The following is a 16,243-nucleotide window of genomic DNA, read 5'->3' on the forward strand; positions in this document are numbered from 1 at the left end:
AGGAGTGGAAGTGTGCACTAATTCACCCATTACACAAAAAGGGAGAGAGATCAGACGTAAACAACTACAGAGGCATTTCACTTTTACCAGTTACCTACAAAATTCTATCTGCATGTCTCCTAAAGAGGGCACAAGAACAACTAGAACATACAATTTCAGATTACCAAGCAGGCTTTCGTCCTAATAGATCATGCCCGGAACAGATATTCAACCTTAAAACTATTTTAAAGATTAAAGCAATCAGGTCAAAACCAATAATCTGCACATTCGTTGATTTCAAAAAGGCATACGATTCCATAGACAGACAGTCTCTATGTCACATTCTCGAAGAACGAGGCCTAGACACTAAAACCCGAAAACTAATTGAACAAACACTAACAGAAACCAAATCAAAAATTAAATTCAGAGGGGAAATTTAGGAACCATTCTCAATTAAAACAGGAGTAAGACAAGGAGATGGGATCTCACCACTATTATTCAATATAGTTTTGGACAAAGTTATGAAAGAGTGGGAAGTAACACTAAGGAAACAAAGCTTGTGGAAGCCAATTGAACTAGGAAGAGGTAAAGGAAAATTGAACATCCCTTATTTAGCGTTTGCAGATGACTTGGCAATTATAACTGACAGTGAAGAAACAGCAGTAAAACAAATTGAGACACTTAAAGAATGTGCTGAGAAGGTTGGCCTGCAAATCTCCTTTGAGAAGACAGAATTCATCTGCTCAAAATTAGATATTTCGAAACTAAAAACAAAGTATGGTGAAATAACTAGAGTCAAGCACTTTAAGTATCTCGGTGAAGTTATTGAACCAACAGGACTTGAGAAAATAGCACAAAAAAACCGATTACAGAAAATCAAGAAAGCATTCGGACTTATTCAAAATATATATAACAAGAAATGTCTATCAAAAGGCACTAAAATCAGACACTACAACACAGTCATCAAACCAACAGTCACATATGCAAGTGAAACACTCTCCCTGAATAGAAAATTAGATTTACACGAAATTAAGAAAGTAGAGAGAAAAATTATTAGAAAAATCCTAGGACCACGATACACACAAGATGGATACAGGCTGCAGACTACCGAGACAACCGAAAAAATATCAAACATCGAGGCAGATATCAGGAAGAGGCGGATGAAGTTTTATGGACATATAGACAGATTACCTGGAAACAGGTTAACTAAACGTCTATTGGACTATATGACATCACTTAAGGCAACAATACCCTGGGTAACTGAAGTTAAGAAGGATTTGAAAAAGGCAAAAATTGACATAACAAACACATCAGACCGGGATACATTCAGAAGAAAAATCGACAAGTGGAAGTTTACTCCAGAGACGGAATCTAAACCTTTCCGACCAAAGTGGACCGAAGAAAGGAAGAAGGCCTTTGGGGAGGCAATGAAGAAATACTGGGAAAATAAGAAGAACATTAAGAAATGTTAATCACCTGCTTATCGTTCTCCCATGGGGACATTCGCTAATAATAATAATAATTAATGAAAAGACTGAACAAAACAAAAGCCGGCCGAAGTGGCCGCGCGGTTCTGGCGCTGCAGTCTGGAACCGCGAGACCGCTACGGTCGCAGGTTCGAATCCTGCCTCGGGCATGGATGTGTGTGATGTCCTTAGGTTAGTTAGGTTTAACTAGTTCTAAGTTCTAGGGGACTAATGACCTCAGCAGTTGAGTCCCATAGTGCTCAGAGCGATTTGATTTGATTTTTGAACAAAACAAAACATTATAGAAACATCACCTACAAAGAATACATGCAGAGAATCCCGCCTCTGGCCATGCTGTACCAACAAAGAGGAAGAAGGGGCATAGGAAAGCCTAAGCCTTGAAGTGCAGAAGATGAAGAAGAAGAAGAAGAAGAACTGTATGCGTAATAACTCAAGATTCAACAAAACCTGTTTCTGTGTAAAGACTAAAATAAAATTGATATACCATGAAATGTTTGAGTGCTAGGGACGGATTATCTAATCAGTCTAGCTTCAACATCAGTTGGGGGCATCCATGTATTGCTCGCAACCCTGTGACGAGTAGGCTACAGCCGTCTGTACATGAGGCTGTGTCGCAGGGGGAACAGACAGTAGGACATATTGTGGAGAAATTCTCGCACTGTGCATTTAAAGGATGTCGCAAGGCTTGCAGGAAATCACACATACTGCTGCCGCGTGTTGGTCAGATTTAAACATTAATCTGTAAAAATATTGTGTACACATATGAGATTGTTGTGTAATGTCATACAATAATAACAATAATAATAATAATAGGACAATGTTATATATGAATGGATACCTCTGCGGCTATATGTACAGCCGCATCAAGTGGTTTAAAATCCACGAGCTTTCGACAAAGCTGTCACCGGTGCCCAGTCCAGCACCGTACAAGCTAACGTTTTGGCCACAAGACCGCCGCGCCCACTTCAACCTTCCGATGGCCGAATCAGAAACTGTGCTTTGCTGTAGACCACACTATTTATTTAGGCTCTATTCAGAAATTTTATTCTCGATCGCTTCTTTTATGGCAGACGTTTTATCGAATGCAATTCGGTGTGCCATTTTCAGAGCATGTTTTGCTACTGCCGATTTCTCGGGATATTGTAAGTGCGAACAACTCTTATTTTCTATATGGCGCTGTTCAGTCGTGCGCACAGTCGGTCCAATACAAAACTGTCCACATCCATACGGTATCCCGTATATTCCCGGCATTCTGAGACCTCATGTGTTGTCGATACTGAGCCACAGAACGCCAAAAACACAAGCTTCTTCCTGTCCTCCTCAGCGGCCTTCTGCTTGCGAGTCTTCGGTGAGATGGCTTGCGATTCTTTTTATTGTCGTTGTTGTTTTTGTACCCGTTTTCTTTGAAGTCTTTCCGTACGTTGCTCAGGTTTGCAGCGTCTGAAACATTTCCAGCTCGTCCGCAGCTCGTGGTCGCGCGGTAGCGTTCTCGCTTCCCGCGCCCGGGTTCCCGGGTTCGATTCCCGGCGGGGTCAGGGATTTTCTCTGCCTCGTGATGACTGGGTGTTGTGTGATGTCCTTAGGTTAGTTAGGTTTAAGTAGTTCTAAGTTCTAGGGGACTGATGACCATCGATGTTAAGTCCCATAGTGCTCAGAGCCATTTGAACCATCTCCAGCTCGATGTACCAAGGTCATCAGAACAGAATGTTTTTGTGCTGGATCGTGGTAGCTGGTAGCGTGCAGATACCGGTCTGTGAGGGTGAGTTTTCTATAAACTTTCTGACTGAGGCACCATTTTGCTTTTCGGCGGACAAGGACATCAAGGAATGGCAAGACACCGTCCGTCTCTACATCCGTCGTCAACTTGATGTGGTCATGGATATTGTTGATGTGGTCCAAGAACTCTTTCGGTTTTTCAAGTCCATGAGGCTGGAGGAGTTCTTGGACCACATAAGATATATGCAAGACCAGTCACGTTCACTACGGAGGTAGAGATAGGGTACCTCAACCACAGTGTTTACAGGAAAACCACCCACACGAACCGGTGTCTGCATGCAACCAGCCACCGCCACACAGCATAGAAACATTCTGTTCTGAGGACATTGATACATCGAGCGGGAGCGTTTCAGACGCTGTAAACCTGTCGAAGGAACTGAGCCACGTACGGAAAGTTTCACCGAAGACACGCAAGCAGCAGAAGCTTGCGTTTTTGTCGTTGTGTGGCTCAGTAACAGGAAAGAATAGCCTACACAAAATCGATTCAGTCTTCAGGCCAGCAGCATAAATCTGACAACACACGAACGTCAGGAATACACAGTATACCGTGCAAGAGTGAACAGTTTTATGTTAGATCAACAGTGCACACTACTGAACAATGCCGTATAGAACATGAGAGGTGTTTCTGCTTACAGTATCCCAAAAAAGTCAATAGTAGCAGAACGGACATTGAATATCATTCGAAACATCTGTTATTAAAAGGACAAATGGTTTCTGGGCTAGCATTAGGAAAGAAGCCAACAAGATTAAGCACAGCATACTCCCATCGTAAGGTTGGAGCGGGTACAGCGGTCGCGCGAGCGAACCATTACCTTGTGTGCCACTGGACTAGGCACCAGTGACGTCAGCAGGCGGCAGCGCGGCTATATAAAGATAACAATAGCAACCACGTGACAGTCACCACTTGACAAAGGACGAGCAATACTCAGTCGAAAGCTTGTGGATTTAAAACCACTTGGCGCGGCTGGAAGCTGGAGAGAATTTTATTTACCTCGTGACACCAGAAAGCGTACTGTACTCCGGAGAGGAACATGGAGAGCAGCGAGATGATGATGCCCAGCATGTCCAGCGTGAGGAAGAGCTCGTGGCAGCGCTGTGACGCGCACACGAACACGTGGTACAGCGTCGACAGCGCCATCGTTATCTGCAACATGGGCACACATTCTCTCCGTTAAATATCAGATGCGGCTCATACTGAGACACGTGATACGACATGTTCCCACAATAGTTGAGCTACGCTTATAGGTGTGACACTCGTGTTCCTACTAGGATGAATTAATTATTTGTTGATTGACTGATTTATTTATTTTTCAGTCATCAGTCTTCTGACTGGTTTGATGCACCACCCTATGATTACGTCTTTTGTACCAATATTTTAATCTTAGATTAGCTCTTATAACCTACATCCTCAATTATTTGCTGTATGCATTCCAATATCGGTCTTTCTCTACAGTTTTTAGCCTCACAGATGATACAGTATGAACTATGATACACGATGCAACTCGCCTTACAATGAGAAGCAAGACAGCTTGAATCATGTTTCTGTTTCAGTTTCAATAAGAGCTCATCTGAAGAGGACGATATTGTGCTTTATCAGTATTTTAAAGGTCAAAAGCCTGAAAAAGAAAGGAAGTCCTGGCTGCACCAGTACAATGCTATAAATGTCAAACACAGTTCAGCTATGATATTTATAGCATTGTACGGGTGCATCCCGGCCTGCCAGGTTAGCCGAGGGCACGAACGCGTTGCTTCCTGGACTCGGGTAGGCTCGCCGGCCCCGGATCAAATCCGCCCGGCGAATTAACGACGAGGGCCGGTGTTCCGGCCATACTGGATGTGGTTTTTAGGCTGTTTTCAACATCCCCCTGGATGAATACCAGGCTGGTCCCCCCATGTCCGCCTCAGTTACACGACTCGCAGACATTTGCAACACGTTTGCACTATTTCATGGATTACACTAGACGCAGACAGCTGGGGTACACTAATTCCATCCCGGGGGGTACGGGGTGCAACGGGAAGGGCATCCGCCCACCCTTTGACACTAACACCGCCAAATCCAAAGCAACAAGGCCGACTCCGCGTTGGAAGTGGGACAAAGGCCCCAGGATGATGATGTACTGGTGTACCCAGGACTTCAGGAGTTCAGCTGTGGGTTTTCGGAAGTTCTCCCAACACGAATAGAAATTCCATGAATTCTGCAGAATGACCACAGACAGTTTCCACTTTTAGAAGCAACTAGTATCAGCTACTCCGATAAAGGACATAAATTTTCGAGCTGCCCCTTTTCCTGCTGCGACGCTACTCTCTACACTGAGGTTAGTTGGTGGTAGTGTTCAAGTGACGATAAAAATGCCGCTAAGAAAAGTTTATTTCTAGTAAGACCACCTAGTATGGCACTTAATTCAGTATGTACGTATACATACTGAATTTTCCCAGTAACACCACCTCGTATGGTACTTTATTCAGTATATACAGGGTTATTACAAATGATTGAAGCGATTTCACAGCTCTACAATAACTTTATTATTTGAGATATTTTCACAATGCTTTGCACACACATACAAAAACTCAAAAAGTTTTTTTAGGCATTCACAAATGTTCGATATGTGCCCCTTTAGTGATTCGGCAGACATCACGCCGATAATCAAGTTCCTCCCACACTCGGCGCAGCATGTCCCCATCAATGAGTTCGAAAGCGTCGTTGATGCGAGCTCGCAGTTCTGGCACGTTTCTTGGTAGAGGAGGTTTAAACACTGAATCTTTCACATAACCCCACAGAAAGAAATCGCATGGGGTTAAGTCGGGAGAGCGTGGAGGCCATGACATGAATTGCTGATCATGATCTCCACCACGACCGATCCATCGGTTTTCCAATCTCCTGTTTAAGAAATGCCGAACATCATGATGGAAGTGCGGTGGAGCACCATCCTGTTGAAAGATGAAGTCGGCGCTGTCGCTCTCCAGTTGTGGCATGAGCCAATTTTCCAACATGTCCGGATACACGTGTCCTGTAAAATTTTTTTCGCAGAAGAAAAAGGGGCCGTAAACTTTAAACCGTGAGATTGCACAAAACACGTTAACTTTTGGTGAATTGCGAATTTGCTGCACGAATGCGTGAGGATTCTCTACCGCCCAGATTCGCACATTGTGTCTGTTCACTTCACCATTAAGAAAAAAATGTTGCTTCATCACTGAAAACAAGTTTCGCACTGAACGCATCCTCTTCCATGAGCTGTTGCAACCGCGCCGAAAATTCAAAGCGTTTGACTTTGTCATCGGGTGTCAGGGCTTGTAGCAATTGTAAACGGTAAGGCTTCTGCTTTAGCCTTTTCCATAAGATTTTCCAAACCGTCGGCTGTGGTACGTTTAGCTCCCTGCTTGCTTTATTCGTCGACTTCCGCGGGCTACGCATGAAACTTGCCCGCACGCGTTCAACCGTTTCTTCGCTCACTGCAGGCCAACCCGTTGATTTCCCCTTACAGAGGCATCCAGAAGCTTTAAACTGCGCATACCATCGCCGAATGGAGTTAGCGGTTGGTGGATCTTCGTTGAACTTCGTCCTGAAGTGTCGTTGCACTGTTATGACTGACTGATGTGAGCGCATTTCAAGCACGACATACGCTTTCTCGGCTCCTGTTGCCATTTTGTCTCACTGCGCTCTCGAGCGCTCTGGCGGCAGAAACCTGAAGTGCGGCTTCAGTCGAACAAAACTTTACGAGTTTTTCTACGTATCTGTAGTGTGTCGTGACCACATGTCAATGAATGGAGCTACAGTGAATTTATGAAATCGCTTCAATCATTTGTAATAGCCCTGTATACACTGATCAGCCGGGGCATTATGACAGCCTACCTAACAGCCGGTAAATCCACCGTTGGCACAGATAACAGCGGTGACGCATCATTGCATGGAAACATTGTGGTCTTGGTAGGTCGCTGAAGGGAGTCGGCACCACATCCACATACACAAGTCACCTAATTCCCGCAAATTAGCGATGAGCCCTTACGCTACGTTCAATCACATCCCAGATGTGTTCGATCGGGTTCAGATTTGGCGAGTAGAAAGACCAGCTCATCAATTTGAACTCACCGCTGTGTTCCTCGGACCACTCCATCACACTCCTGGCCTTGTGATACGGCGCAATATCTTGCTGAAAAATTCCACTGCCATTGGGAAACATGATTGTCATGAAAAGTGTACGTCGTCTGCAACCTGTGTACGACATTCATTGGCCGTCATACCAGCTTGCTCGAGCTCTACTGGATCCATGGATGGCCACATCAATGTTCCCCAGACCATTATGGAGCTGCCGCCAGCTTGTCTCTGTCCCGCAGTACAGACGTCAAGGAGCTGACAGATTCACGGCCTCCCATCAGCATGATGAAGAAGGTATCGGGATTCATCATGCCATGCATGACTCTGCCACTGCGCCAAACTCCAGTACCGGTGGTCACGTGCCCATATAGTAGTTGCCGATGTCGTGGTGTTAGCATCAGCACATGTATGAGTAGTCGGCTGTGGAGGCTCATGGTTTGGAGTATTTGGCGCGCTGCGTGTTCATACACATTTGTACTCTGCCCAGCATTAAAGTCTGATGTTAGTTCCAGCACAGTTCGCCACCTGTTCCGTTTTCAGAGTCTGTCCAGCCTACAATGACATCTGATATGAGAAATAGCCGCCCAATTCCATGTGTTGAAGACACCCACCACAGCACTTCTCCGGGCCATCACAATCTGCCTTTGATCAAACTTAGTTAGATGGCGCACCTTCCCCATTCTACACACGGACAGCATCCTCAGTGATATTACATGCACCATGCATGTGTCAGACTAGGAGTCATTCCTTGCCAGGTCATGCTGCTATCGATAGTAGGTCCGTGGTCATAATGTTATGGCTGATCAGTGTATACACATGCAGAATACACACAGGGTGTCTCTCGTATGAGTGGTTGGGCACATTTTGTTTGGTGTTTTGGCAGATATTAATAATGGTTACAAATTAATGAAGCTGGGATTGTATTTCTATAACTGTTCAACTTCGTAAAGTAATCCATGATTCAGGTTGAGGAGTATTCAGAAGAAACATTGCTGGATCTGAAGAGAGATCAGACACCATCGATAGTCTAGCAGTGGAAGATGAACTCTGCCTACGGGTGGATAATGCGTTTTTTAAGAAATGGGTTAAGATAACGATAAAGAAAATCCCGACGTATCTTTCTCTGCTTCATCCACCTGTTTTTCTAGAAGTTACAGGAATTTAGTTTTCAGATCCATTCTACGGTTGTCACAAAGTATCCTGGAATTATGGAGCATAGACTGAGAAAACATCCAGTCAGCATCATCAGCTGATGAGTTCCTGTGTCTTGTCGTTTTAGAAAGTTCTCCATTTCCAGCTTCGGCTTGAATTGGCAGCTTAAGAAAAAGAGAAAGACGCGGTAGCTCCCGACTCTGTATAGCAGGCCACAGCAGCCAGAAACCTCATCGCGGACAACCTTCAATAAATCTCAAGTATTTTCTCGAGAACGAAAATAGACATGGCTCTCCTTCCACAGTCAAAAATAATTTCGACAAGTTAGCTACATTACGTATGCAGACATGAATGCCAGAAAATGCACCAAACGTAAACTGGCCAGTGACTACCTTTTTCACTGCTAATTTTCAAAATATGTGCTGTGTTTGACTTCAGAGTATCACAATAACTATAAGCAATAACTAAAAGAAACCCAGTTCATTATCATTTTGTGTTCTCAGACTATAAGATGGGAATTTTATTTACTGATAAGTTTCCTCAAAATCGAACGAGAATGACTGCATAGTGGAGAATGTGCATGAATCCCACACCAGGGGTTTTTAATTTTTTATGCGAAAAGTGGAAGTTTTACTGAGAAACTAAGGATAGTGACCGATGTAGCATTGCTTCATTTACACAAAACAATTTTTTAAGCACATAAGATGAAATGACTCTAGCGTCTCTGGACGATGACTGACAAATCAGATCTCATTCCAACTTGACGCTGCCTGTCTCAACGGATAAGGCTACCGGACAAATTATATCAAATGGTTGTAGCATCAGCAATTTATACTAAAAAAATTCATTCGACGTATTTTTTTATCACGCCTCGTGCATCCATTCTCTTTAAATCATGCAAAGTGTATGGAGAACACCGCTGTTGATTTTACCGTAGCAGTTGTTTCTGTTTCTATTAGAGGTGCTGCTTGCTACGAATAGCCACTGATATGTCTCTGTGATGGCTGTGATTAATCTAACACTATATTTTAGAGAGCTGTACCAATAACCCACCGTGAGAGACAAGGCAGTTCCAGATTTTTCTCCGAAAAACAGCGATAAAATTTTCGTATGTGCGTTTTATGGAATATAAATTTCCTTTGATTGGTTGAAGTGCAGATATTTTTGTTCCTCCGTTTCATTAATTGAACAAACAGCTGTTTTGTAACACTGTTCCGCTACCTTGTAGTAGTTCAGTATATCTCCCATTAACAGAAATAATACGGGATATATAAATTACGGCAATATTTGAGTACAACTGTTGAAAATACATTTTTCAAACAGGCAGTCTTACATTCATATAGCATATACAATGAAATTATCCAGAAAACAAAACAATATCATTATTCAGCAGAATGAAAGTATCATAATTGATCATTCATATCTAGTGTTTTTAATACATTTGTTAAAAGTCCTAGAGAAGACAGTGTCAAGCACTTCAGAAATAACACCTAGGCAAATCTCAAAAAAATTAATATTACTGTAAGGCATGACCACCGACAACTCTGACCTTACCAGCTCTTTTTAAATTAATAGTTCACATAGTTTGTTGATATTTACGGAAGGTTTCCTCACACAACCGATTGAAATAAATATCACATGGAGAGAAGTAAGTGTTTTTCCAGATATCTTCTCATTCATTAATAATAGTCAAGTTTTCAAAATGATTTCTCAACTCACGGTGCTATTTTCACAATTTTTTCACTATTTTTGTTTCAATGGTTGGTGTTATTCATAACCTGTCCAACGTGTTTGGCTATGTAAACTGTGACACCCATAGGAAAATGAGGTTTGTGGAATTAAGGGTGCACCAAACGACTCGATCATTTAATATAAATAGTAAAATGTAGGCATGCTAAATAATATTACACATGTATAGCGAAAAGAGTTTTCCTGCTGGAAAGCACAGTTCTACAAAATGTGATCTCGGATTCAGTATTGTTTTTCAAGTGTGAGGATTACCCATGTAGAAAAGACCATTTTGATTATAGCATGTATGTGAAATAATATCAGATACCTTCTTCACCACGTTCTTTAGGCTTTCTAAAGTGACTTGCAAGTACTGATAATGTGGAATGATTCAGATGGCTGAAAGTCTTAGATAACATACACTCCTGGAAATGGAAAAAAGAACACATTGACACCGGTGTGTCAGACCCACCATACTTGCTCCGGACACTGCGAGAGGGCTGTACAAGCAATGATCACACGCACGGCACAGCGGACACACCAGGAACCGCGGTGTTGGCCGTCGAATGGCGCTAGCTGCGCAGCATTTGTGCACCGCCGCCGTCAGTGTCAGCCAGTTTGCCGTGGCATACGGAGCTCCATCGCAGTCTTTAACACTGGTAGCATGCCGCGACAGCGTGGACGTGAACCGTATGTGCAGTTGACGGACTTTGAGCGAGGGCGTATAGTGGGCATGCGGGAGGCCAGGTGGACGTACCGCCGAATTGCTCAACACGTGGGGCGTGAGGTCTCCACAGTACATCGATGTTGTCGCCAGTGGTCGGCGGAAGGTGCACGTGCCCGTCGACCTGGGACCGGACCGCAGCGACGCACGGATGCACGCCAAGACCGTAGGATCCTACGCAGTGCCGTAGGGGACCGCACCACCACTTCCCAGCAAATTAGGGACACTGTTGCTCCTGGGGTATCGGCGAGGACCATTCGCAACCGTCTCCATGAAGCTGGGCTACGGTCCCGCACACCGTTAGGCCGTCTTCCGCTCACGCCCCAACATCGTGCAGCCCGCCTCCAGTGGTGTCGCGACAGGCGTGAATGGAGGGACGAATGGAGACGTGTCGTCTTCAGCGATGAGAGTCGCTTCTGCCTTGGTGCCAATGATGGTCGTATGCGTGTTTGGCGCCGTGCAGGTGAGCGCCACAATCAGGACTGCATACGACCGAGGCACACAGGGCCAACACCCGGCATCATGGTGTGGGGAGCGATCTCCTACACTGGCCGTACACCACTGGTGATCGTCGAAGGGACACTGAATAGTGCACGGTACATCCAAACCGTCATCGAACCCATCGTTTTACCATTCCTAGACCGGCAAGGGAACTTGCTGTTCCAACAGGGACAATGCACGCTCGCATGTATCCCGTGCCACCCAACGTGCTCTAGAAGGTGTAAGTCAACTACCCTGGCCAGCAAGATCCCCGGATCTGTCCCCCATTGAGCATGTTTGGGACTGGATGAAGCGTCGTCTCACGCGGTCTGCACGTCCAGCACGAACGCTGGTCCAACTGAGGCGCCAGGTGGAAATGGCATGGCAAACCGTTCCACAGGACTACATCCAGCATCTCTACGATCGTCTCCATGGGAGAATAGCAGCCTGCATTGCTGCGAAAGGTGGATATACACTGTACTAGTGCCGACATTGTGCATGCTCTGTTGCCTGTGTCTATGTGCCTGTGGTTCTGTCAGTGTGATCATGTGATGTATCTGACCCCAGGAATGTGTCAATAAAGTTTCCCCTTCCTGGGACAATGAATTCACGGTGTTCTTATTTCAATTTCCAGGAGTGTATAACAGCACCGATATTTTGTAGGTCAGTGTCCTTCATTATAAAACATCCTTGAAAAGATTATTGTTTCTCTGCCTCCCAGAGAAAACCAACCTGGGCACACACGATGACGCCGATGAAGACGACGAGCTGTGACGGGGGGATGATGTCCCGGTAGCCCACCAGCACGCGAGCGCCCAAACCTCCCAGCAGCATCCAGCCGAACACGTGGCTCCAGATGTTGATCGTCTCATTGGTCCACCAGAACGCGCTGTTAAACACACGCACCAGCATCTCTCTTACCAACATTTAAAAATTACTTTGTAAGAACTCAGTGTACCCCTATCTGAGTACGTTGTTCAATGCCATGCTGTGGTAATAATACACCAGTGTGTAAACTTAAGGACGAAAGTAAATGTCGCACCATGTGTCACTGCCAAATAACAAAGCTCGATGGACTTGGACCATACATAGAAAGAACAGCTGTAGTATAGTACAGAAGATAGGTGAAATAAATACGCAATCAGATGAGCAGCCGCGCGGAGTAGCCGCACGGTTTAGGGCGTCTTGTCACGGTCCGTGCGGCTAACCCCGTCGGAGGTTCGAGTCCTCCCTCGGGCATGGGTGTGTGTGTCATCCTTAGCGTAAGTTAGTTTAAGTAGTGTGAAAGCCTAGGGAGCGATGACCTCAGCAGTTTGGTCCCATAAGACCTTACCACGAATTTCCAATTTTCACACGAGCAGATGTGTGTTGTCCTTTCTGACACGTCCGAAAGATCCTGAAGCCATTATAAAGAATTAATGAATTTACCTGTTAGTGGGCATTGATTTAATTCTATCGGACATATCCGAAAGAACACACACCATATATGTAACTAAGGTGATGACGACCATTGATCATTTCAGTGCAGATTCACACCACACTCGAACCCTCACGGGAATCGGCGAAATGCCACAAAAATCTTCGTTACTCGAACTACTGCAATACAGCGAGCGCCAATACTGCCAGCTAAATAAAAGACTAACTACTGAAGGCAGTAACTACTGATAGGTATAGTTAGCAAATGAAAGATTGTGATAGAGAACAAACAATGTATTTACCTTAATAGTGTTCAAAATTGGGCACCTAGAGGAGAGGTACAATTTTTAATTGTTTGTTTCCTATGCAAGATGTGCCCAGTTCGGTCAGGTTTATAGCCATTGACTGGGTCAGTGAATTTTATTATTTATTATATCCAACTCTGCTACGAAATTCTCTTTGGACATGAGAACAGATAAGAGACGGTGCACCTCGAAGTGTAAAGCCGCGTGTTTTATGAGGTTTTATGAGCAAGAAGGTATTCCGTCTGTAATTGTAATTTTTCTGTAAATTTTGAAATAAAATGTCTGTGAACTGGTGTCAGTGGTTAGAGCAAGGAACTTCGTGGATTTGGCGCCATGATGACTGTTTAAATTATGAAAAAATGTGTTGAGAGGTCTTGTAGTCCCTGGCCTCAGACACAGTACATTATCTTCAAAACAACAGTTTTTAATATTTACCCTCAAAGGCTATTTATTCAAGATACGTAGTTCAGAATTGTTCATGAATATTTCAGCCAGAAGTGGACTAAGACGGAACTCCCATAGCTATGCCTTCAGTTGTTTATGTAGGATCCCTTTCAACTGCAAATAGTTGTTTGTTGCGCGTGTCTGAGTGGCCAGGCTCAAGAACCCCTTAACTCCCGATTTGCTTATTCACCGCTGCACTTTTATAATCTATTTAGCAGTGACCCATCTATGGCGTGTCTCATTTTGTGTCAAGAGATCACAATCACGAAATTTACTTCAGAAATGTCACACAGCTTGATCAGTCATTCCGACTATTCACCAAGAGCGCTGGAATCAGAAGGAAAGATCAAAACTAGGTAACTGTTATGGGATTCGGAATGACCATACTAAATTTTTGTTTAGTGCAACTATTATCAGCCAGCCTCAACTGTACTTAAGTGAAGAGTAATCAGTATTATCTGGAGAAGTAATCCAGCTGTATCGGATTAGTAATAGGCCTGTAAAATCTGTGAGAGCGATTAAAAATTAAGAATGACGTTATAAAATTTTATGAACTGTAATAAAACATACAAATTCAATTGTATGGGGAAATGTTAGGAGTTTTGCAACACAAGAGGCGGAATGCTCTAGTGTGATCGTGTGGAATCGTAGAGTATTCCTAATGCATCAGTTTGAAGGAACCAGTCGTCCACCCACTGGTAAGGACGAGTGGTTTAGTTCTTACCTATAATACATGTGTATTTCAACAATGATAATAGACGTGAATGGAAACATATGGCAGTAAACTGAATTCATATTTGATACTTTTCGTTTCACTAATAACTGTCATTGAAGAGGTGCATTGAAGAATTCCCAATATACGGTTTGTGTATTTTTTGCATTCTGTTTTACATATATCGAACTTTCCATCCTTTGGACGTTCGAAATGTGGGAAGCTGAAAAAGACATCACGGGATACCTTTTGCGAGACGCAGTCAAAATTAACGTGTATCGACAACACGTCGACTGCGACAGCCATCGATACGGAGAATTCAGTACTTACGGATTTCCAGCATGCTGGAATGTTGAAGGCTCAACATCCAGTGATACTATTTACATATGGCAAACAGTCAAAGTTGCAAACAAGCTCTTTTCATTACCTGATGAAGATTACTTTCGGTTTTTATTCATAACCCATTCTCATATCATCCTGTGAAACAACAGGCTAAAATTACAATTTGTTACATAAAGGGCCAAACAGTCCATGCGTGTCACAAAGTCCAATGTCCAACGTATCGACATACGTACGATACTATCGTTACCCAAAGCAGTACAGTGTAAGTGGCCATGAAACCGAATCAAACAAACTCCTACCGGACGTTTGGGGAAATGGAAATCTTTATCATCAATACAACTAAATAATGAATATATGAGTGTGTACGTCACACTACGAAGAAATTATGCATCGTGTTTTCTTCATACAGAGTTTCTTAAATCGAAACAGGACGTCACTTTATAAATAAGACAACACACATAGCGCCACACTCGGTGCGCAAAAGCATTGCAAGAGCCATCGTATACAAACAAGCATAGGCCAGACCAAACAAATATAACAAAAAAACAATTTTATCTTTTTTAATGAAAAAGTGTCAAACTATAAAATGAAAATTACAAATGGTCTAAAAACAAAATTTTATGGTAAAACAAATTTCTTTATCTTTTCGTAATGAATAAGATGTATTTTAAAATGAAATCCACAGTAACAACTATTAACAACATTACCAAATAAACCCTTAGTCGGTTGCTGCGTATTAATCAATACATTTTTCCACCATAGGTCGAAACCTTGGGGCCTAAATCGAAAACAAGACCATCTGCCAACACATATCACTGAGGTGTACTACCCCAGATACCAACGTGGTAAGACAATAGAAGGGAAGAGAACAGACTAACGGATACAACCACAATAAACGATTTGGGAGACAATCTGAGCAGCCGTCTTCGGTTGTTTGCAGATGACGCTGTCGTTTATCGACTAATAAATTCATCATAAGATCAAAACAAACTGCAAAATGATTTAGAAGAAATATCGAAATGGTGCGAAAAGTGGCAGTTGACCTTAAATAACGAAAAGTGTGAGGTCATCCACATGAGTGCTAAAAAGAACGCGATAAACTCCGGTTACACGATAAATCAGTCTAATCTAAAAGCCGTAAATTCAACCAAATACCTATGAATTACAATTACAAACAACTTCAGTTGGAAGGAACACATAGAAAATGTTGTGGGGAAGGCTATCCAAAGACTGCGTTTCATTGGCAGGACACTTAGGAAATGTAACAGAACTACTAAGGAGACTGCCTACACTACGCTTGTCCGCCCTCTTTTAGAATAGTGCTGCGCGGTGTGGGATCCTTACCAGATAGGACTGACTGAGTACTTCGTAAAAGTTCAAAGAAAGGCAGCACGTTTTGTATTGTCGCGAAATATGGCAAAGAGTGTCACAGAAATGACACAGGATTTGGGATGGACATCAAAAAAGAAAGGCGTTTTTCGTTGCGACGGAATCTTCTCACGAAATTCCAATCACCAACTTTCTCCTCCGAATGCGAAAATATTTTATTGACACCGACTTACATAGGGAGGAACGATCACAAAGATAAAATAAGGGAAATCAGAG

General features: G+C 43.4%; 1 protein-coding gene across 1 annotated transcript in view; it reads right to left on the reverse strand.

Moving 5' to 3' along the window:
* The window catches only part of LOC126235153 (progestin and adipoQ receptor family member 3-like), a 122,212-nt gene that overhangs the window by 48,249 nt on the left and 57,720 nt on the right, over window positions 1–16,243 (reverse strand). The window contains exons 4-5 of the mRNA XM_049943889.1: window positions 12,152–12,308; window positions 4,234–4,386 (exon numbers count right to left, since the gene is read on the reverse strand). Of these exons, the coding sequence (XP_049799846.1) occupies window positions 4,234–4,386; window positions 12,152–12,308 (310 nt within the window). The remainder of the gene's footprint in view (window positions 1–4,233; window positions 4,387–12,151; window positions 12,309–16,243) is intronic.

Source organism: Schistocerca nitens, chromosome 1 (genome assembly GCF_023898315.1).
Source record: "Schistocerca nitens isolate TAMUIC-IGC-003100 chromosome 1, iqSchNite1.1, whole genome shotgun sequence".
NCBI classification, from domain to species: domain Eukaryota; kingdom Metazoa; phylum Arthropoda; class Insecta; order Orthoptera; family Acrididae; genus Schistocerca; species Schistocerca nitens.